The sequence below is a fragment of the Cydia amplana genome, chromosome 19 (genome assembly GCF_948474715.1).
Source record: "Cydia amplana chromosome 19, ilCydAmpl1.1, whole genome shotgun sequence".
Classification (NCBI taxonomy): Eukaryota; Metazoa; Arthropoda; class Insecta; order Lepidoptera; family Tortricidae; genus Cydia; species Cydia amplana.
The window spans coordinates 514,520-537,856 of record NC_086087.1 but is presented as its reverse complement, the minus strand read 5'-3'; the positions used below and the strand labels follow the sequence as shown (position 1 = coordinate 537,856).

The window sequence follows — 23,337 nt, the reverse complement described above, 5'->3', positions numbered from 1 at the left end:
AAAAGCTTGGACTACCCTTTTACCATAATTAATAATACACTAATATAATGGGCAAATAGCATGAAAATTAATTTACAAATTTAATACAATTTCTTGTTTTTAATTCGATTTGAGGTTATGTTATTATCTGTCTAGATGTCAAAGTCCGTTTAGTTTCGTCTACTACTACCACTATCAACGTCAACCATAGATGGTAGTATTTCAACGTTTAGTAGTTACGTTTCATTTCTTCTACTGTTTAAAATTACATTTTTATTTTTATTTTAAATTGCCTTTAAAATCTTGGACACTTTAAAGTCATGTATGCAATGCAAAGAGTAGTATAATATATATATTGCCATGCAACGCAACGATGTCTTTCTTCACTTGTTTAAGGACTCAAAAACGTTTCTCGCACCGCTGTTAAACTCAATAAACGCCCCATGTCGCTCAGCTGACAGCTGTCACATCACGCATATCTGTCACCGCGACGTCACTGCCTGCATTGGCACTTAGCAATTCGCAAAAAAGGACACACTCGAATCCACTTGTGGCCTTACCTCGCGTAATTTACTAGTGTAGTGCGATGGGAAGTCATCACAGCCATGAAGAGAAGGGTGAGAAGCAGGAAAAGGGGGGAAGCGGGCTGAACACGCCGCGAGGGGGTTCTCGGCGCGGGACCGTCACATCTGTGCCAAGATCAGGATCTGGAGCTGATATCCAGGAGCCAGAGAAGCCTCAGACGTCCATGGTGCCCGTGGAGAAGCTTGGGAAGGTGAGCGAGTGCTAGCGATGGTTGTCAAGGCTGTTTCATGGTTGCCCTGTCACCGCGTGACGGAGGTTTGCTTTGGCTTATAAAGAGTGGCCTCGGAATGTCTGCTGTTAAATATTTACGTCTGTCATCCTTATTACGGTTATTGATCCTTAACTGAGACATTTCGGGTGGTATTTTAGAAGTTATGGCACCAAATGTGTCATCAAAATAGATAATTTTAAGTGCTGATAATATGGTAGCAAGGAATGTTTGTAAACAATCAAGATAATAAATAGTTAATATGATAATTTCTACAGTAATAACACATATTGTGTCCTGTCTGAAGCAAATTTTGTATACTTAAATGTTTGTGTTTGAATCTCCAAGATAATATTGAATTTCTTTACAAATAAAATTAAAATAAATTTAAAAACAAAACAAAAAACATTAAAGCCAGTGTAATCATAACAACTGAAACATATCTAACAACATCTACAACTACATAAACAGTAACAAAAGTATATATGAATATGAGCAACCACCGCTTATAACTTATCAGTTGTGTAAACATTAGGTATGCAGAAAACCTGCTCTACATTATCTGTTCTAGAAGGAATATTTTTTTCTTTAATTTTATTGATCAAATATTGGCTAAGCCAACACTCCACAGGGTAAAATAACTTGAAAAGACTTTAGTAAGTTATAATTATAAATGTAATGGTTAAATACATTATACTGTGTATTATTATATTATTTGTCTATAGTTCAAGTAAAAATTACATGTTGGATTAACAAGCTAAGTAGTTATTGTTCAATAAAAAGCAGTCAAACTTTTGATACATCTTGTTCAATGTAGATTCTGAATGGATGACATAATGTTTTATCGTAGAACATTTCCACAACCGGCTCACACCTCTATTGAACCAATTAACACTTTACACACGACCAAAACAATTTGGACTGTGATGAAAACAAAATAGAGCTCAATATTGATTTGCAAGAGCAATGTTGTACGGGAAATAAAGTAAATCTGTGTGGTCCTTTAGTAAGGTACAATACAAATGAGGAAATCAGATAAACGTTTGCATGCTGTGTGGTTTTAAAGGATCTTTTTTTCTATAAATGCTCAGCAAAGATTTAATTCCCTGCCTAAAAGGTAAATTTAGACGGCAGAAGTACCTCGCGCGCGCCGCTTCTGCCGAGGCACGCCTTGCGCGTATGCTCGATCTTTGTGGAGCTGGGTGGGCAATAATTTACAAGTCAATTTCAAATATTTTGTTTCAATACCCACATGCCTGTGGAGTGTGGATGCTTATATATTTATGAGTAAGCTGTTTAAAATCTACATATTATTGATAATGACTGCACTAAGATGTTAAATCTTAGAATATATCTTGACAGCAGCAAGAGATAAGACTTATCTTATAAACAAGACATAAACCAGGATGATCTACATGAGTCATACCTAAAAATAATATTCTCATGTGATTGCAAATACCTATCAAATTCATGCTAAATTGACCTTCCACATAACTTGTTCAAATATATACTCTTATATTATAGGCTTATCTTTCTATAATAAGTATTGTACCTACTTATTGAAGATTTATGTACCTAACTATTAAAGGAAAGAAAAAGTATACAGGTTGAACTTATTCTAAACTTGTTTCCTAAAATTTAAAACTATGATTTAAAAACTAAAACTACTTAATTTTAGAAAAGATACTCTTCAAACTGCTGGATCGATTTTTATCAAACAAATCTAAAAACTACCGCAAAGAAACTCGCTTTCACGTAATAAAAACCGCATTAAAATCGGTCGCGGTACGACGCCACAGACAGACAAAGGCAGTGTCGACACTGATCCCACTAATATTATACCTCATGCTGTAACTGGCCCCAGGCGTAGCCAAACAGTGTAATCCATATAAAAAAAAAACAGACAGACACACAGACCGACATTGGCGTCAAACTTATAACACCGCGCTTTAGCTTTTGCTGTAGCTTGTTATAAATATCAGAATTATTGTCTGATAGTTCTGATACTGATACCGTAGCCCTATCATAATTAGCACGTCATCAACCTCGCTGTAATCTGTCAAGCTCAAGACTCAGGCGCTTTATCATTGTCACCGTAATCTGAGTTAATTAGAGCCTGATTTGTTTAGTCAGTGATCATTGCGTTCATGAGACAGTGCGTTATTATATTTATTTTCTAATTAGTTTTTTCGGGCTTTTAACAGTTTTAACACATTTACTGCCAACGTTGACGTAGCGCTACGCTCGTAGTCGATCCCAGCGTTTTCCTGTTTTGTAGAGGAAAGCGACTACGAACAGTGAATCCGCCGAGCGGGTTCCCGGCACTCAATGTGTTAAAGTTATGAAAACAATTATTTTTATTACTTATATCTTTAAAAGAAACAGACTTTTACAATAAAATATTATTTAGGTATTGCTTACGTTATCTGTGATCCAAGTTGGAAATAAAAATAAGTTCCAACGACGATTATAACAAGATAAACGCTGGCAACGCGCATGTGACCACCCTGAATGTGCAGACGTCCGTTTGCTACGCTAACCGCCTACTTCAGACGGGCTGTATGCTCATTTGTCACAGTCAGATAAATATAATTGGCTTCAGTATTCGAAATACCGTGTACCGTGTTTATTGTACGGGGGAGACTGGGGAAAGATGGATCGTTGGGAAAAAGTGCGCGTGCACTTTCAAGTCCAGAGCTTGAAGTTTTCCGTCGTCGGTATACAGGAGAGCAGGATCAAGAGGAGGAAGACTGCTGCTCCTACTTGCAAGGTACATACATACATACATACATATAATCACGCCAATTTCCCGGAGGGGTGCCTACCCACCACGACCACTAGAGACCACGGATTTCCAGTTGCTACGATCCTGACATATTCGTACCTCTTTCGCTTCCGTTACTTTCATAACATTCCTCATACACGCTCGCCGGTTTAGGGTGCTCTTGCAAGGTACATACTGAAATTAATCCCGAATTAAGAAGAAGAATGTGACGGCAGTTAGAAAAAGATCGGCAATCCAAGAAATAGGTTACCTACACGTTTTTTTCTCGCATTAAAATCGAAAGAGCTTGTGATTCTGGGCAGAGATTAACGTAAAATTACTCGAATGTAAAAAGTGGGCAGTGTCAATACCGATTAGGCTAGGAGGCCGTTACCGGTGACAGATGTCATCTCCATACAATTTACAAATAATATTGGGGTGACATCTGTCACCGTACCCATGCTGTATGAACCGTCATCAAATGTCAATCGATACCAGGAAAAGTGATGAGTGTTAAATGTTCACGATTGTACTGTAAATATTTGGGAGACCTTTCCTTATTGTCATCAAGGTTTCTAAGCTGGTTGTGATTTATATTGGTTAAATAAGTGCGATATGAACGCACGCCCCAAAGGTCTATTTATTTATTTTATATTTTATTTATTTATTCATTCATTTACAATATAAATTGTGTTTGAATTACAGATATTTACAAAATTAAACAACTGTACCGATATTCGGAACCTAAAGTAATATATTGAGAGTGGCAACACTGTAGTTAGTCGTATTGTCCTTTTCTAGCATATACGTCCATCTCTCTCCCACACCCCCACCACTTCAGGCAGTTGCGTTTGACAATTTTGACAGTTACAAACAAACGCAAATTACGTAGTCATTGGCTTGCTGTTTTTCCATCTGGAAGGTCGTGAAGCTAAACTGCTGGTGAGTTTTTGAATTTGTACCCCAGTTTAGCTGACTATATTGAAAAACAGTTTCTAACGGCTTTTGCCGTTCGAAATAAATATTTAAATTTAGCTGTCCGTTAAACTATCTAGCAAATAAAAATGATCCGGAATAGTGATGTGCAAGTATTTTCAAAGGCTGCCTGCGCGCACCGTGGCTATGCCAATGAAAATACTAAAACACATGGTAGAAAACACATCGAGCTGGTAAAGCGTGCACGTGTCACCATTATAATTTAATTTTATTAAGTCTCTTCCGAGTCTTGTTAGTTTAAATCTTTGTGTGTGTATAATAACGGTTGAAATTATATAATACTTAAATGGTGATGTGTGGAGGTATACCCTTCAAGTGATTTGTGTTTTCGAATACGAATGGATCGGATAGTTAATACGTGTTACGTAGAACCTACGTATTAAGGTAGAAGCTTATAGACGTGTAGGTTTTTTATCTGTCCAAGTATCTATCAGCAATTTATCTTTTTATCCCGTTCCGGGTTAATATAAGCCTACTTACCTACCTACATAAATAGTACACTTAAATTAAACGTTTCAAATAAAATCGGAAGCCTGTGACATGGAAGGGCATTAACGATACGGGAATCTTTAGATTGATTCATTGACGAAGACGCATGGTTTGGTTCATATTGTCAAATTATATTAGTTAACTGTAGAGTTAAAGTTTAGTTTTGGCAAATCTGCGCGTCACCGTGAATGACACTTTCTAAAAGTGCCTGTTAAAGCCGGCGTAAAGCCTTTCACCTTGTCGAGCAAGGAACCCGCAACTTAGGGAATATTACCCATAAACTCAGGGTATTTGATTTGAATGATACTTATTCTTAAACTTACGTCTGTTATGGTTCCACCTGCTAAGGTGCGCCTAAGAGAATCTTTTATTCGTTCACAAACTAACGTCAAGTTATTTGTAATGAAACCAATATATTATGTACCTATGTAAGCCTGCGCAAGGCTGCCATGTTTCCACCTGCGTAAGGTGTGCCAAAAGAATCTTTGATTCGTTCACAAAGTGACGTCAAGTTATTGATGATGATATTATAACCTATGTAAGCCTGCGCAAGGCATGTCAGACATATTCACAGAAATATAAATGATATGGTCATAACACAGGCGTGCGAGTAGACCACAATCACAAAAATATTACAAAGATTAAGTTGTAAATATCTCTTTTTAGAGAAAGTAAAAATGGTTTAAAATAATGTTTTGGGTAAAAATCAGTCGAAATAGGCAAGGCTTCGTTATTAGAGTTTTCATTTTTGTTTACCAATCTATTTCAAGGGTCCCGAACACCCTATTGGCTTAACCCAAAATTGGGCTAATTAACTGTGGTAAAAGTGAAAACTGCTTTCCATTTACATAACATTTCTAAAATTATAATAGGTAAAATAAAAACCTAAGATTCCAGGCCTATCTCGACTCATTTTTATTTTAAAGATGAAAAAATCTTTGCACCCTAATATAAAATTGTGGTCTGGAGACGCTAAGCCTCATAACTTGGGTGGCATAGATAATACTAAGAGATTTAGTCACCTAATTTCGACTATAAGCCCAGGCAGAATATTGATAATTAGAATAAGGAGTGGTCAATTCTCCAAGGTCCATATAATCTGTGGACTCTAATTAAATCAGGCTCGGTAAGCTCACGACACGACAGAGCTTACGATTCCATTCTGAAATAAGCTATGTTTACAATATATATTACCCATGGTGTGAAACAAACAGCCTGCTCAAGGTGTACAAAGGGTCCGTTTAACGGCCCTATAAATATCTAAAAACCTTTGAAGTCTAGGCCTGCTACAATATGGCAGACTAGAAATAAATACATATGATCCCAATGTAAGAGCAGCTCACAGTTGCATAAATTATGTTTGGCTGGAGAGCACTTGTCTTTCAGTTAACATGTTTACGAGTACCTACCTATGTACACGACATGACCAAGGTTACCTACCTTTTTACATAATTATTATATCCCTGACTGCCATGGTATATGCAATTTTGCATACACACAACATGTTTGAAATAAAATATACAAAACTGGCCTAACGGGCGTTTATGAATTATGTATTTTACACCCTTGTGTCTGTATTGTGACCCTGGAAGTTTTAAACCACCTGTATCGTAAGTGCTCCTATGCACGGATTAAGTTTATAATAAACTACCCATGCCCTAACCTCAAGGGCAAGTGCTTCTATGCACGGACCAGATACTGTTATCACTTATTTCACTTATCATGACTAGTCATAGTTTGATACTATCTACACGTTTAATAAATTTAAGACCGTGGAATGTACCCACTACAAAAGGTTTTTAAAAATAGTGACTGAATGGTTTGCACGAACGGTTCTAGCACAGTTTCTGGGCGGTCACGTCTAGGGCATGACCCTCTAGTTCTCAATTTATACAAAATTATAGCATTGTGATACTGTTCGCTTTGCACAATAAAATAGGGGAACAGGAACACGCCTTGCGAAAAGGCGAAGCTATTTTGAAACGCAAACCTTTCAAAAATAGATTGAAATATATAAATAATTATGTTTTTGGTGTGGAACATGTAATTGTACACCCAAACAAATGCAATCATTTATTCTATGTTAGCAAAACTCTGCCAAAGTGTTAGTCTGTCTCTACAGTGTAACCTGAAGGCATCAATGCACATGAATCTCTTGAAACATGGTGGATTAACTAATTTACACCCCGTCTGTGTCTTGCTCCTACCAAATCCACAAGTTGAGGACCTCAACCTATCTAGGCACCCTTCTTGCTTGAGACCTGAAAAATAATCTCATGCAGTCAAGTGTCGGAAAACCAGGTCCACACTCTTAGCACTACCGTGAATATATCTAAGAAGTCTGTATACTGCCTTCCAGGGGGCGGGATGTTAATAGACTAGCCTATATAGTAGGCCAGAGATATAGTATACAAAAGCACACTGGCCCAAATCCAGTAATATTATATGCATTTCAGAATACAAAATAATTGACAATTCTGCGTATATTTGATATCAAAAAGTTACAATTACCTACCCTTAGGTTATAAGGAGGATAAATATACATAAATATCAAATAGATTCGACAAAGTGTTGACCCTAGCATTGGATAAAATAGGTTCCTCTTAAACGGCATCTGCGCTGTTGGCTTTGGGCCCACGGGTGCCCGGAAAAAGGTCGGGGACCCCATGGTTCCGCACAGTTATTGCAAATAATGTAAAATCACAAATTAAATACAAATTTTCATTTTGGTTAAAAACACATATGCGATGAGCTAAGGTTTCGAATTAAGTACCTTATTCTTAATCTGGAAAGAGAAGACTGAATATTCAGAATTAAGCTATGTCTATGAATGGTTTACATAAATTAAGCCACTTTAGCGTTCAGAAACAATAAAGTTTATGTCTACTAGTAGGCACCAGATGAGGTAAACTACTCATACTGCATATATAGACAATAATGAGTACAATTAAGGTCACTTGATGATAGCTAAACATGAATATAAGCAGAATGAGCTGCACCTATACAAATATCATTGATAAAGCTCTGTGGCAATTCTACATTAACCATTTGAACGCCAAGAGCACCAAAAAGCGTCGTAACTAGTGCCCACATGAGTATTATGATATGGCTTAAGCTCTCAAAGTAACCTTCACAATTTTAAGTAAGGTTTGTTTAGGTCCATTAGCTCGCGTTCGCGTTAGTAAAGCGTACAAACGATTAAATGCATTTTATAGCTATAACCAAGTATATAGCTCACACTGGCTCACAATCATTAAAAGAATTAAGTAAAATCATTAAAAGTATTCCCTATGACATTTTATTAAGTACCTACCCAATATTAACTTTGTGGGTAGTGATAGTGATATAACGAATATTTAAAATGTTCGTCTACTTGATCCTGAGGGATTCTGGAAATAAGAAAGGTCTTGTCCTTGTTATATCCTGCAACTGCTTACCTTACTAGATAATTATTATCAAATTTGTCAATAATTGGGAGTTATAAATAAAAACTACTCGAGTACTTTATGATTTTTATCTTTTCATATTTGAATTACATCACTCCATATCACAGATGTTGTATGCTCCCTGAAGAGTAGACTGACTTATCTTCTTTTACATAGTTTCACATACATATAATTAAGTACTATAGCACCCTTGTGGTGACTCACTTATTTTCGTTGAAAATTTATAAGTACCTACATTAAATACGTATATAAAATGTAAAGTTAGTATCATAATGTAATGGTATATAAAATTGTATGCTTTACTAAATACCTCTCTCTTCACAGGTGTTAAAAGTGGTTAAAATAAAGGGTGTACTAGATAATTAATTAAACACTCCTAATATAATAATATTACATATACATAATATAATCACATTGGCTTGGCGTCTTCCCACCACCAGGCGATAACAAACACGTCTCAATATATTACTTTAGGTTCCGAATATCGGTACAGTTGTTTAATGACAGCGTTTTACACAAAAATAAAACGCTAATTAAATAACTTACCATATTCGGAACCTAAAGTTTTAATCCTGCCTGGTGTAAATATGTATAATTTTGAGACAATGACTACGTAATTTGCGTTTGTTTGTAACTGTCAAAATTGTCAAACGCAACTGCCTGAAGTGGTGGGGGTGTGGGAGAGAGATGGACGTATATGCTAGAAAAGGACAATACGACTAACTACAGTGTTGCCACTCTCAATATATTACTTTAGGTTCCGAATATGGTAAGTTATTTAATTAGCGTTTTATTTTTGTGTAAAACGCTGTCATTAAAAATTTATTTCCTTTGTCTTAAAACTACCTATTAAACAAAAGTATTCGAGATTCACAATCAAACCCTCGCGGCGTAGTCTTTAAAACATTCTTCTCCATTTTAAACTAATTTCAAACCACCTTCAACAGTTCCCTATGGTTCCCTAGCTATAGGGTATATGGCTACTAGTGTAATCAGTTTCTTTTTTCGAACTTTCTATTTCTACTATGGGATCTATATGAAACACTACCTTGTTACGTCACGATCAAAATTACCTACTCTTTATAGTTTTACACGGGCTTTAAAATAGAAATTGTGTCTAAAAATAAGTTTGCTGTACTTTTCTATCCACAGCACAACTAATACTCATCGAGACAATTCTAAAAACCCCAAACACAATTAGGTTTCGTTGTTTCATCACAGAGTTCCTATGGCCACCTCCTGTCTCCATCATCAGATCAGCTCGATGGTACCATAATATTGCATTGTCACCCGACTTAGATATGAATGCAAATTTTCAGCTTCATTGTAAGTCGGGATGTGGGTCAAATTTAATTTGCAAGATTTGACCCGTACAAACAAAGTTAACTACATACATACTTACATAGATACATTGCAAGTTAAATAAAAGCTTGTAATAACTGTTGTCTACGTTTCTCTATTAATCTTCTGGTGCTTTATTTCTTGCATGGTGTAAAATAATTTATTTTAAATACATTCAATTACCCTATTCTGTTCCCTGGTCTATTAACCCTTGATAGTTCTTACACGACTGAAAACAACATTTGCGGCTACTTAAGTTTCCGTAAACTGTTGATTTCTACGGCGGTCGGCTCTTGTCAAAAGTTTGGCGACCCTGTACTGTGCATTCTAAATACGCCGTGATTTTTTGAACTCCTTTAATTTCAAGGGTGCAGCCTGAGATTAAATTGTGTTAATTTCTTAAAGACACTGGTATTCTAATTAACTCCATTTTGAAGATAATGAATCATTTATAGTCATTCGCATTCATAATCTGATAAGGCCCTTACGAGCGTGTACACTTGCATGTTATTATTGAACAAAAGTGTCACAGTTTGAGGAGTAGGTACAATCTATGTTTTTATTGTACAATTAATTGTTGGCTCGTGTTACAGGCCACATCCGGTATAATATTACCACTGATAAACATTTTCTGTCTCTCTCTTGTCCACAGCTTCTCGCACAAAGATCTCAGAAAGAAGATGGAGTTAACGGCGTTACAGAGAAATCGTTTACAGTAAGTACTTAACATACACGTAACACATTTTATTGCTTGTAATTTGTAATTATGAAACCACTAGATTTTTATATCCTCCTAAGGCCCAACGAAAAATTGAGTATGCCGTCAGTACGGCCCGTAGTCCTACCAGTAGTAGGTACTTGTTTTATACTCATTCAGACCCAAGTACTTAAAAGACTCTTTTAGGGTTCCGTACCCAAAGGGTAAAAACGGGACCATATTACTAAGATTCCGCTGTCCGTCCGTCCGTCCGTCCATCCGTCCGTCTCTCACCAGGCTGTATCTCACGAACCGTGATAGCTAGACAGTTGAAATTTTCACAGATGACGTATTTCTGTTGCCGCTATAACAACAAATACTAAAAACAGAATAAAATAAAGATTTAAGTGGGGCTCCCATACAACAAACGTGATTTTTGACCGAAGTTAAGCAACGTCGGGCGGGGTCAGTACTAGGATGGGTGACCGTTTTTTTGCTTGTTGATGGTGCGGAACCCTCCGTGCGCGAGTCCGACTCGCACTTGGCCGGTTTTTTTTAATGTTATTGTACTTATACAGCACCTTGTACAGCACTTTGATTTTTTTACGAACTTGTTAAAGGGCTCACAGACAAAACAAAACAGTCCTTCAGAAGTTCGTACACGCCAATTTCGATAAGCGCAAAATTTGAAAACAAAAGGACCGTGGTACGCTATGACTACACAATTGTTGTAGGAGCTGGGTCTGAATAAGAAAGTTAATAAGTACTATGGGTAGGACCTTGGGCCTTAGGAGGATTACACTTTTTAAGGAGTTAAAAAAACTGTTGATGTAGTGATTAACTTCTGCACACAATGACCAACTTAGGTTAGTTAGGTTATATTACTATTTATTCAAGTTCAATCCTTTGGTATTAGTTAACCATTAAGAACTGAAATTTAAATATACCTTGACTTTAAATCTGCCCTGTGATAGGGGGGGGAGGGGGGGGGTATTACTGCAATATTCTGCCGCCAGAGTGCAGCACGAGCTCCCATCGTAAACCATAGAGAGAAACACATGATACATACTGTGCTTTAAACGGTTTTTTGACAAATTTTCGCAGACAATAAAATAAGTAGGTATGACATTGCTTATAAATCAAGGCGGTTTGTTTACAAAGGGCCTACCGCGGGAAACGCGAAAATCGAAACTCAACTATCTGCCTCTTTATCGCTCGAATATGCAAGAGTGATAGAGAGGTTAGATAACAAAATTTCGATTCTCTCGTTTGCGATAGACCCTTAGATTGTGACGGATTGTGGAAGTGGCGCCCCCTACGCAGAGTTTCGCGTAATATTCCCCATTAACAGAGTCTAAATCTAATAACAGAATGCATGTTGCAGAAATACCTGTTCCCCATGTACCCTGAGCTGGCCCACCAGTTCTACGCATACATCCACAAAGTGGGCAAGTCCAAGAACCAGCACATCCCCACGTCCGTCTTCAGGGTGCAGTGCGAGAAGATACTGGGCATGTTGGACGATGCGGCCATTATAGAAACATACGTCAGGTAATACTATTAGTGCGAGTAGGGTTTGCAATCCGGATCCGAAATGTATGAAATTATCCGGATCTGGATCCGGATCTGCGGATATTCCCATACATTTCGGATTCGTCGTGCAAACCCTAAGTGCGAGCGAGCCCGAGAACCAGCATTCCCGCGTCCACCAAAAACTGCAGCCATCCCTTAAGTCACAGGATTTGTTCAATTTGTTTTATGTACCTAATTAAAATATGTGCTTTACTGACTTACTTATTATTTATTTGTAAACAGAATGTTCTCTGTGGAAGAAGAAGAAGAAGGCACAGTATCGGCAGCCGCTCTGCGAGCCCTCCTCTACACCAGCTACAAACTATCCATGGACCACTACCCTGATGGACCGCAGACCTGTCTTGCAGTAAGCTTAACGACTTACTGATCAGTAGTACAGGCAGAAGCGACGACATAAAATAGTAGATTTCGACTTTTAGTTTTAATTTTGGTACTTGGTATGTCTTTCTTTGGTTTACAAATTCTGTCACCCCTAAGAAAGGTATGGGTTTTAGGTTTTTAGCTTCAATGCTACTGACAAATGGTCAATTAGTTCAATTACACTAGATGTATCTTAAATTTTCGGATAAAAGTGGGAGAGCGTTCTATAAATAGTTCCAACTTTTCATTTCAGATAAACAAGGTATTGAATTCCGTGGTGAACGGCTGCTTTAACAAAAAGGACTCGCATTCCGTGGGTTTTGTGGTGCGCTGGCTGGAGCAGCATTGCCACCGTCTCATCTTTCCTGTTCACAGGTAATATTCTTAATGGACACATATTTAAAGACATGAACCATAACCATTGGTATTTACCAAGCAACATTTACAAACATCCCGTCCTGTTGCAGATACTGCGTCCACATGCTCGCCACCCGACACCGCGACATTTCCGCGCACGTAGAATCAGACGGAGCCGGCGCGGGACTCGAACTGGCTACCCCTGTTCTAGAGCGAGCAAGGGCTGGCGTTGGAAACTTGCTGCCCCCTAGTGGGGCTTGGTTGTTGGCTGGTACCGCCCCTCCACTCTACAGTAGACCGGTACAGCCTCCCCCGCTACCACAACAGGGTTAGTAACGTAGAGTCATATGTAGAGTAGCAAACTAACGTTACAGCTGCCCCTGGTGCAACAAGGACGTTAGTATACGTAGAGTCATATGTAGAGCAGGAGCGAGGCTAGAACTGGCTACTCCCACACCCCACCGCTATGGTTGACCGTTACAGCCGCCCCCGCTGCCACTTCACGGTCAGTACCGTAGAGCCATATGTAGAGTTACAAACGAACAACATACGTGCAGCGGACGGAGCAGGTACGGGACTTGAACTAGCCATGCTTGTGTTGTGTTAGACCGCATACACGCAGTGGAATCGAAATATATAGCGTCAATGAGCAAAAAAACTCAAGGAGCTAAGTGGATCTACTTTGACTAGAAATGATATATCAAAAATTACAATAACATGTAGAAAATTTAAAACATTACATAAAAAATAAGCGTTTTAATCAGTAACTACAGCAAAAAAAAGCGGCCAAGTGCGAGTCGGACTCGCCCATGAAGGGTTCCGTATTTAGGCGATTTATGACGTATTAAAAAAAACTACTTGCTAGATCTCGTTCAAACCAATTTTCGGTGGAAGTTTACATGGTAATGTACATCATATATTTTTTTTAGTTTTATCATTCTCTTATTTTAGAAGTTAGGGGGGGGGGGGAGACACACATTTTACCACTTTGGAAGTGTCTCTCGCGCAAACTATTCAGTTTAGAAAAAAATGATATTAGAAACCTCAATATCATTTTTGAAGACCTATCCATAGATACCCCACACATGATGTGAGGTTTGATGAAAAAAAAAATTTTGAGTTTCAGTTCGAAGTATGGGGAACCCCAAAAATTTATTGTTTTTTTTCTATTTTTGTGTGAAAATCTTAATGCGGTTCACAGAATACATCTACTTACCAAGTTTCAACAGTATAATTCTTATAGTTTCGGAGAAAAGTGGCTGTGACATACGGACGGACAGACAGACGGACAGACAGACAGACAGACAGACAGACATGACGAATCTATAAGGGTTCCGTTTTTTAGGGTTCCGTAGCCAAATGGCAAAAAACGGAACCCTTATAGATTCGTCATGTCTGTCTGTCTGTCCGTCTGTCCGTCTGTCCGTCCGTATGTCACAGCCACTTTTCTCCGAAACTATAAGAACTATACTGTTGAAACTTGGTAAGTAGATGTATTCTGTGAACCGCATTAAGATTTTCACACAAAAATAGAAAAAAAACAATAAATTTTTGGGGTTCCCCATACTTCGAACTGAAACTCAAAAATTTTTTTTTCATCAAACCCATACGTGTGGGGTATCTATGGATAGGTCTTCAAAAATGATATTGAGGTTTCTAATATCATTTTTTTCTAAACTGAATAGTTTGCGCGAGAGACACTTCCAAAGTGGTAAAATGTGTGTCTCCCCCCTGTAACTTCTAAAATAAGAGAATGATAAAACTAAAAAAAATATATGATGTACATTACCATGTAAACTTCCACCGAAAATTGGTTTGAACGAGATCTAGTAAGTAGTTTTTTTTATACGTCATAAATCGCCTAAATACGGAACCCTTCATGGGCGAGTCCGACTCGCACTTGGCCGCTTTTTTTGCCATTTGGCTACGGAACCCTAAAAACTGGCTTTTTAAAATGAAATCAAGCTACGTTTACTGCATTTTAACGAAAATTATTATTTCTAAGCTTATTTATAGTTTATTGTTCTACGTTTATTTAATTGTGTATTAATAATATTTTTTGAACGAAAATGTTACATTTATACATTGATTACTTGAGTTTATCGGAAAATTGTGACACTTAGATCTTATAATTAAGTGAAATACTTGTGCTCTACAGATTTGGCCTCAACAAGCGATCCACAGAGTAAGTTGGGCCTGTTAGAGACCCACAGAATGCTGTCGTAGCACTACCTACCTCAATACGGAATCCATGGCTAGCACTGGACTACGATTTATGGGGAATGGGAATCTTCAATTTAAAACTTGGTTTAACCGTTATAATTTGTAAATATATGAATCATTTGTTATTTTCACCTCAATTACAGAGTTTTTTATTGGAGATTCTTACAATTCATTCGTAGTTTTATTTTATTAAGCATGGTCACGCTCGAGCATTAGACTGGCTAGAGAACTCATATCAAGAGAATGGATGTTTATACCTATTTGTTTTTAAATTCTTGTCTCAACTTTTTTTAAATAACTAGAAACTTTGATTAATTTAAAAATTACACAGAGTTATCATACCAAAAAAAATGTAATATTAAAATAGAATTAAAACTTCATTTATTCCACAAATTTTATAATAGGTAATGTGATTAATGTGACATTCAAAGTATTTCAAAGTGACTGTACACTGCAGCACTGTAACTGAAGAAAAGTATCACTTCTGTATTGTCTTTCATCATTCATTAAGCATCTTGTCATGACATATTAACAGAATCGCGATTAAAAATATGCAAAATGCTTCGAAAGCATGTAACATGGAAGCTAATTTCAACTATATGTACTTTGGAGAAAAGGATCTAACCCATAGCAACCCATCATAAACATTAAAATCTGTTATAAACTAAAATCATTCGAATAACAAATTTTTTGATCGTAAATCCTTTTTGGGTAAGTGTAATTCAATTTGATATAACGTTCAATTATCACACGAATGTGTTTACATTAAATTTAATGGAATGCTCGAAGAATTCTTTTAACATACCTTGTACTTAAATATATTATTTATGGCATGACTGATTAAAAACGACACATTTAAATTACATTTTTAATTCTATATCTTATCACAGTGCAAATGTGTCCAATCATGGGGGCCTAGCTAATATGACAATTGTTAACAAAACTTAAATCATGTATTTAATTTAATAGTCAAGTAACTTTGAGTAGCATATCTATCATCCCGTACATTTTGATTTTTCGTTATGTTTTTGTGTATGTAGGATTGTTATCGTGGCTAGGTTTCCTGATGTTTCTTGTTTATTTTATTTTAAGATAATAAATAACCCAGTTATTCTCTGATCTATCAGTATACAGTAAGTGCCCCAACTTGTAAGTACCCACCACGTCGCCATACTCTGTATAGAAATGTGGATATTTATGTTAGGGCACCGACTATATTTACCTACTTATGCTACATTTCACTAAACAATGTGTCTAGGTTTTTGGAAAACATATTGTCTGGCCATTGGCCAACCATTTTGGTCCCTACACAAGACATAAAACTAAAAATTTAATTTGTACTTCAAGCCAGCAAAAGAAATAAAGACAGCAATGGTTGACCAGACCAAAATACCTATAAGTACTTTAATATCTTATTAACTCCTATTTTCTTTTCATTATGATTAGCTGTGTCCCTTAATGTTGTCATGTGTTAGTCAGTGTTTAGTATATTTTTTAAATAATCATGCTTGTATAACTTTTCGTGGGCGTTATTTGCAGCGGGTGCCCTAGCATCAACAGCATGGTTGGCGCGACTGGTGTGTGCGCTACCCTCCCACTGGGCCCCGTTATACAACTCCAACGAACACGGATTGGGTGCTAATAGATTCCTACACCACACACTCAACTACAGGTACGACGCTTGCACTGTTCGCCAGTGTATGGTATTGTGGTTGACATGGGCTGTTGTTAGCTGGTATCCTAGCGACTAGTGTGTGCATCTCAGTCGATGTAGGCTCTAGACTCCTCAAAATACCTCTTTAGTCACCGCAACTATCACCTGCAAATATGCTGGCTAATGATGATGATGAGTGTGTGCCCAACCGTCCCACTGGGCCCCGTTATACAACTCCAACGAACAAGGACTCGGCGCTAGATTCCTACACCATATGCTTAACTACGGGTACGAATACTTGCATTGGTCCCCTCTGTCAGTTTGTATCTGATGTTTTGTTGTAAAAGTTTTTGGCAAAAATTTCATTTTTGGTACACGCTTTTATCGCTGACTGTACTTTTCTTACGACAGAAAACTAATACTCATCGAGACAATTCTACAAATCCCTAACACAATTAAGTTGCGTTGTTTCATCACAGAGTTCCTATGGCCACCTCCTGTCTCCATCATCAGATCAGCTCGATGGTACCTTAATATTGCATTGTCACCCGACTTACATGTGTATGCAAAATGTCAGCTCAATCGGAAACCGGGAAGTGGATCAAATTTAACTTGCAAGATTCCATTACATAGTTAGTTACATACAGGTCGACCTAATAAAAGCTTGTTAAAAATGCACCGCTCGCTGTAAATATCTCTTGAATTGTTGACATGGGAATCACGTTCGTTTCCGCAGGGGCCCGACGCTGGTGGTGGTGGCCGGTGGCGAGGACTTGAAGGTGGTCCTGGCCTGTCCTCAAGAGTGGCGCGAGACGCACACATACTGGGGCACAGCTGACTGTGCCCTCATACAGCTTTTCCCCACGTAAGGCTAATTTCAAAGTAAATCGCTCTTTTGCTATGATCCTCAATTAGCACAAAGAGTTAAGAACCGTAAAATTTGATGATAATGCACCTTTTGTTACTCAAATTATTTGAATAGTTGGAATACTCGCGGTAGTTTTTCTTATCGCAAATCAATATTTTTCCGAATTACATTATGGATCATAGGTATTGCATTTTATTTATGCAGATATAATCCTTAATTTACTATTTTAATGATATTTAAGTAAAACAAATTCTTAAACTCAGTTGGATTCAATAAGTGTTATTTTAACACAGGGATCGAATACCGGTATTGTTTTCATACAAATACCGGTGTTCAATTTCGGTATCTCAGTTTTTTATGTATTTTTTTGTATTTATTTAGCTAGTCTGATAATTTATTGTCCCTACCTAAATACCATTTTAGAAAATCGAGGCAATATTGCGCATTTAGGTCGTAATTTTTTTTTTGTTATATGGGTAACGATACCTATTTTAACAGTGATGCTTCTTCTTAATATTATCTTCTATTTGTCATTCGACAGCACCCAAAAGCTATAATAGGGATGATGACACATGTTGAATTTTATAACAAAATCTAGTAAAATAGATAGTAAACGAGCAATTTATCACAATAATGTGGATATTAAAATAAAATATTGAAAAATTACAAAATTACAGGACCTGAAAGTTTCAAAATTTAAGTTTTTTTTTAACTTCCAAAAACGATAAAAGTAAGGGTACCATTCGATTCCTTACATTTCATGCAATAAAATATTGTATAGCAACTATATACATAAACGCAATATTTCACCGACAAAAACGCAATTTTCTTGTTTTGTCCATACTACAAGATGGGCGATGACATCACGGCCTCTGGCCGTTTTGTATAGGGCGTTTCGCGAGTGAAGTGCGACTGTCGGACTTTGACTACAATTTCTGACTTTTGTGTTACTTTAATGCAATGGGTCCCATATAGACATTTGATCCTAAAAACAAACCCGATCGATTAATACCATAAAAAAAAATTAGTCATGTAGCCTATTATATGTACTCATATAAACTATTACCATTATACATATTTTTCTAAATATTTCAGGTTCTCAATAGTGGAACACGCTCCTAAAATGATCTACCTGAACACATCGATCCGCGGCTACCCGAAGGGCCTGCGGGCGGGTAGCGACCCGCGCAAACCTTTACTTATCATCGAAGAAGGCTTCGACAAGATGTCCTTCAACAGCGTGCCTTATTCATTGCGAGCGATCGAGGTTAGTCTATAGTACATTCTGCAGAAGTCGGTACGCAGGCGAGATAAATAAAATACTCTACACAACTTTGTTCTTGAGAAAATAAAAGTGCTTGTGGATTATTTTGAACACTTGTTAACCACTTCTATTCCGCGCTGGTCTCTGCATGTCATAGTCGAGCATTTCCACTAGTTTGTTCTGTACAAACGTTTTTGTTTTAATGAGTGTTTTAGTGACCAGTGAAATTGAGAAATGAAACAATTTATTTATTTATTTCAGGTGTGGGGCTGCGGCGACCAGACCTCAAGAGAGAACCAGCTCGAAGTGAAAAAGTGGCAAGTGAGAGAAGCTGAGAGACAACGACAGGTAACACTAAACACTAATAATCACTTTACATTATTGAACACTACTCGCCACTTTTACGCACTAACTTCCACTATCGTACTTTCATTATTATTCATATTCACATGATATTCACTAATCGTCACTTATGTTATGGTCACTAGATATTTGACATAAAGGACTAGTTGCGCCAATCACAATTGACGAAATGATTAACCCAATCAGCAAAGAAATTTAAAAATTTCCACTGAACAATTGATTGATGATTTTTTTGTTTTTAGGGTTCCGTAGCCAAATGGCAAAAAACGGAACCCTTATAGATTCGTCATGTCTGTCTGTCTGTCCGTCTGTCCGTCCGTATGTCACAGCCACTTTTCTCCGAAACTATAAGAACTATACTGTTGAAACTTGGTAAGTAGATGTATTCTGTGAACCGCATTAAGATTTTCACACAAAAATAGAAAAAAAACAATAAATTTTTGGGGTTCCCCATACTTCGAACTGAAACTCAAAATTTTTTTTTTCTTCAAACCCATACGTGTGGGGTATCTATAGATAGGTCTTCAAAAATGATATTGAGGTTTCTAATATCATTTTTTTCTAAACTGAATAGTTTGCGCGAGAGACACTTCCAAAGTGGTAAAATGTGTGTCCCCCCCCCCCTGTAACTTCTAAAATAAGAGAATGATAAAACTAAAAAAAATATATGATGTACATTACCATGTAAACTTCCACCGAAAATTGGTTTGAACGAGATCTAGTAAGTAGTTTTTTTTATACGTCATAAATCGCCTAAATACGGAACCCTTCATGGGCGAGTCCGACTCGCACTTGGCCGCTTTTTAGGGTTCCGTAGCCAAATGGCAAAAAACGGAACCCTTATAGATTCGTCATGTCTGTCTGTCTGTCCGTCTGTCTGTCCGTCTGTCTGTCCGTCCGTATGTCACAGCCACTTTTCTCCGAAACTATAAGAACTATACTGTTGAAACTTGGTAAGTAGATGTATTCTGTGAACCGCATTAAGATTTTCACACAAAAATAGAAAAAAAACAATAAATTTTTGGGGTTCCCCATACTTCGAACTGAAACTCAAAAATTTTTTTTTCATCAAACCCATACGTGTGGGGTATCTATGGATAGGTCTTCAAAAATGATATTGAGGTTTCTAATATCATTTTTTAGGGTTCCGTAGCCAAATGGCAAAAAACGGAACCCTTATAGATTCGTCATGTCTGTCTGTCTGTCTGTCTGTCTGTCTGTCCGTCTGTCCGTCTGTCCGTCTGTCTGTCCGTCCGTATGTCACAGCCACTTTTCTCCGAAACTATAAGAACTATACTGTTGAAACTTGGTAAGTAGATGTATTCTGTGAACCGCATTAAGATTTTCCCACAAAAATAGAAAAAAAACAATAAATTTTTGGGGTTCCCCATACTTCGAACTGAAACCAAAATTTTTAGGGTTCCGTAGCCAAATGGCAAAAAACGGAACCCTTATAGATTCGTCATGTCTGTCTGTCTGTCTGTCTGTCTGTCTGTCTGTCCGTCTGTCCGTCTGTCTGTCCGTCCGTATGTCACAGCCACTTTTCTCCGAAACTATAAGAACTATACTGTTGAAACTTGGTAAGTAGATGTATTCTGTGAACCGCATTAAGATTTTCACACAAAAATAGAAAAAAAACAATAAATTTTTGGGGTTCCCCATACTTCGAACTGAAACTCAAAATTTTTTTTTTCATCAAACCCATACGTGTGGGGTATCTATAGGGGATAGGTCTTCAAAAATGATATTGAGGTTTCTAATATCATTTTTTTCTAAACTGAATAGTTTGCGCGAGAGACACTTCCAAAGTGGTAAAATGTGTGTCCCCCCCCCCCTGTAACTTCTAAAATAAGAGAATGATAAAACTAAAAAAAATATATGATGTACATTACCATGTAAACTTCCACCGAAAATTGGTTTGAATGAGATCTAGTAAGTAGTTTTTTTTTTATACGTCATAAATCGCCTAAATACGGAACCCTTCATGGGCGAGTCCGACTCGCACTTGGCCGCTTTTTTTTCATCAAACCCATACGTGTGGGGTATCTATGGATAGGTCTTCAAAAATGATATTGAGGTTTCTAATATCATTTTTTTCTAAACTGAATAATTTGCGCGAGAGACACTTCCAAAGTGGTAAAATGTGTGTCCCCCCCCCCTGTAACTTCTAAAATAAGAGAATGATAAAACTAAAAAAAATATATGATGTACATTACCATGTAAACTTCCACCGAAAATTGGTTTGAACGAGATCTAGCAAGTAGTTTTTTTTAATACGTCATAAATCGCCTAAATACGGAACCCTTCATGGGCGAGTCCGACTCGCACTTGGCCGCTTTTTTAAATATAGATTGATTCAAGAGGAAGGTTTATGTATAATTTGTTAACCCGTGCAAAGTCGGGCGGGTCGCTAGTTTTACATTATGTTCTACATATCCGCTCCTTATATGACTGTGGCGCCGCCCTAGTGGGTGTGGGACACATTGCTTAGTGACAGTTGGCAGGTGGCAAATAGTATGAAGATAGATATGCCAAAAACCAAAAACTGCATATTTTCACCATGTATTATTGAATTAAAGCTTATTCACAAGAACATATGGTAGGTACAGTACAGTACGTTGCGTGCATTGGCTTCGCTTGTCACCCCACCACCAACGTCGCACATTGTCAGTAACGTGTTTTAATTTTAATTTTTAGGGTTCCGTACCTCAAAAGGAAAAAAACGGAACCCTAATAAGATCACTCGTGTCTGTCCGTCTTTCTGTCCGTCCGTCTGTCACAGCCTATTTTCTCCGAAACTACTGTAAGTTTGTGACCCAAAGATGGACGTGTAACGTAAATAAATGAATTTTTAATATGGAGGCCATTTTTGGGGGGTAAATGAGAAAATTAAAAAATAAAGTATTTCTAACTATATTGTGTTACATATCAAATGAAAGAGCTCATTGTAAGAATCTGAAATGTATTTTTTTTATAATTATAGGATAAATAGTTCAGCGGTTATTCAAGAAAATAGGCAAAAAATGACCATTGCCCCCCCCCCCCCCCCCCCCTTATCTCCGAAACTACTGGGTCTAAAATGTTGAAAAAAATACACAAAAAGTTCTTTACCTGTCGATGACAGGAAAACCTATTAGAAAAGTGCAGTCAAGCGTGAGTCGGACTTAATTACTTAGTTTTTGATGCTACCCCTACGGGTTTTTTATAGACATTTCACTCACATGAAAAAATACATTATTAAAAATTGTGTAATGTACGGAACCCTTGGAGCGCGAGTCCGACTCGCACTTGGCCGGTTTTAATAAGCAGAAACGTCTGCGAACGATGCTATTAAGCTTGGGATAAATGTATGAATAATATTTGTGTTTTTATTGTGTCCAGGTAAAGCTATCTGCCGCCGACTGGATCGAACACCCCGACCGCTATCTACTCGAGCTCGCTGGCCGACCACAATATAATAACTCGGCCAGCTAGGACCACAGACAAGACATCCTCTAGACTGAGCATAGTAACGCTACCCCCTCTGCCACTTATACGGTAATTTTACTTCATCTTCGAGTCAATCCCGTGCCGTGATTGGTCCGTGTCTTTGAACGGACCAATCACGGCACGGGATTCGCTCACCTCATCCCCCCGCACCCCCGTATTTTTGGCAGCATCGGTTTCATGAAATAATTGCTCTAAACTCAGTCTAGAGGATTCCTAGTCTATGGCTAGGACAATGGTTAAAGGCCCATTTACAGAGTTTCGTGTTTCTTTTTATCATGGGTTCGAAATTATCCAGATAATTATAGTCTTTTTGATAATTATCGAAACAATTACCAAAAATCCGATAAATATCCTGACGATAATTATCAGGCATAAAAATCACGATACTTATCGCGATAATTATCAAGATAACTATCATTGATAATTATCCTTTCGAACCCTGTTTTTATCCCATTGTTAAGAGTGGGAAAAAAAGCACAACGAAACACTATGGACGGTGCGAGAAGGAAAGAGACGGTGGATGTTCTCATGCAAGTTTTTGCACCATGTATCTGGGCTTTAAGCATCTAGTGATTACACAAAGGAATACTAATGCCATATAAAGTACCTAGTGTAAAATATTGTGGTCGCAAAACTGCGGGCTCAGCACGGTTCCATTTTT

At 37.5% G+C, this 23,337-nt stretch overlaps 1 protein-coding gene across 2 annotated transcripts; it reads left to right on the top strand.

Moving 5' to 3' along the window:
- The first annotated feature begins 462 nt into the window (after positions 1-462).
- On the top strand, positions 463-22,661 carry LOC134657234 (uncharacterized). Of its 2 annotated transcripts, XM_063512805.1 has the most exons (12): positions 463-754; positions 10,461-10,523; positions 11,890-12,056; positions 12,321-12,444; positions 12,712-12,833; positions 12,926-13,143; positions 14,974-15,000; positions 16,578-16,710; positions 17,429-17,557; positions 18,656-18,827; positions 19,086-19,172; positions 22,569-22,661. In XM_063512805.1, the coding sequence occupies exons 1-12, from the start codon at positions 566-568 to the stop codon at positions 22,659-22,661; spliced, it is 1,524 nt and encodes a 507-aa protein (XP_063368875.1). In that variant the 5' UTR covers positions 463-565. The 2 variants fall into 2 exon arrangements, with proteins under 2 accessions (XP_063368875.1, XP_063368876.1); XM_063512806.1 differs by lacking the exon at positions 14,974-15,000.
- Positions 22,662-23,337: the final 676 nt, after the last annotated feature.

What these genes read in the sequence shown, in the direction of transcription:
- LOC134657234 (XM_063512805.1), top strand. Translation starts at nt 566, where the DNA reads ATGGGAAGTCATCACAGCCATGAAGAGAAGGGTGAGAAGCAGGAAAAG. An exon ending in TTACAGAGAAATCGTTTACA is followed by an intron (nt 10,524 to 11,889) that starts GTAAGTACTTAA and finishes TGCATGTTGCAG; the next exon opens with AAATACCTGTTCCCCATGTA. An exon ending in ATTCATTGCGAGCGATCGAG is followed by an intron (nt 18,828 to 19,085) that starts GTTAGTCTATAG and finishes TATTTATTTCAG; the next exon opens with GTGTGGGGCTGCGGCGACCA.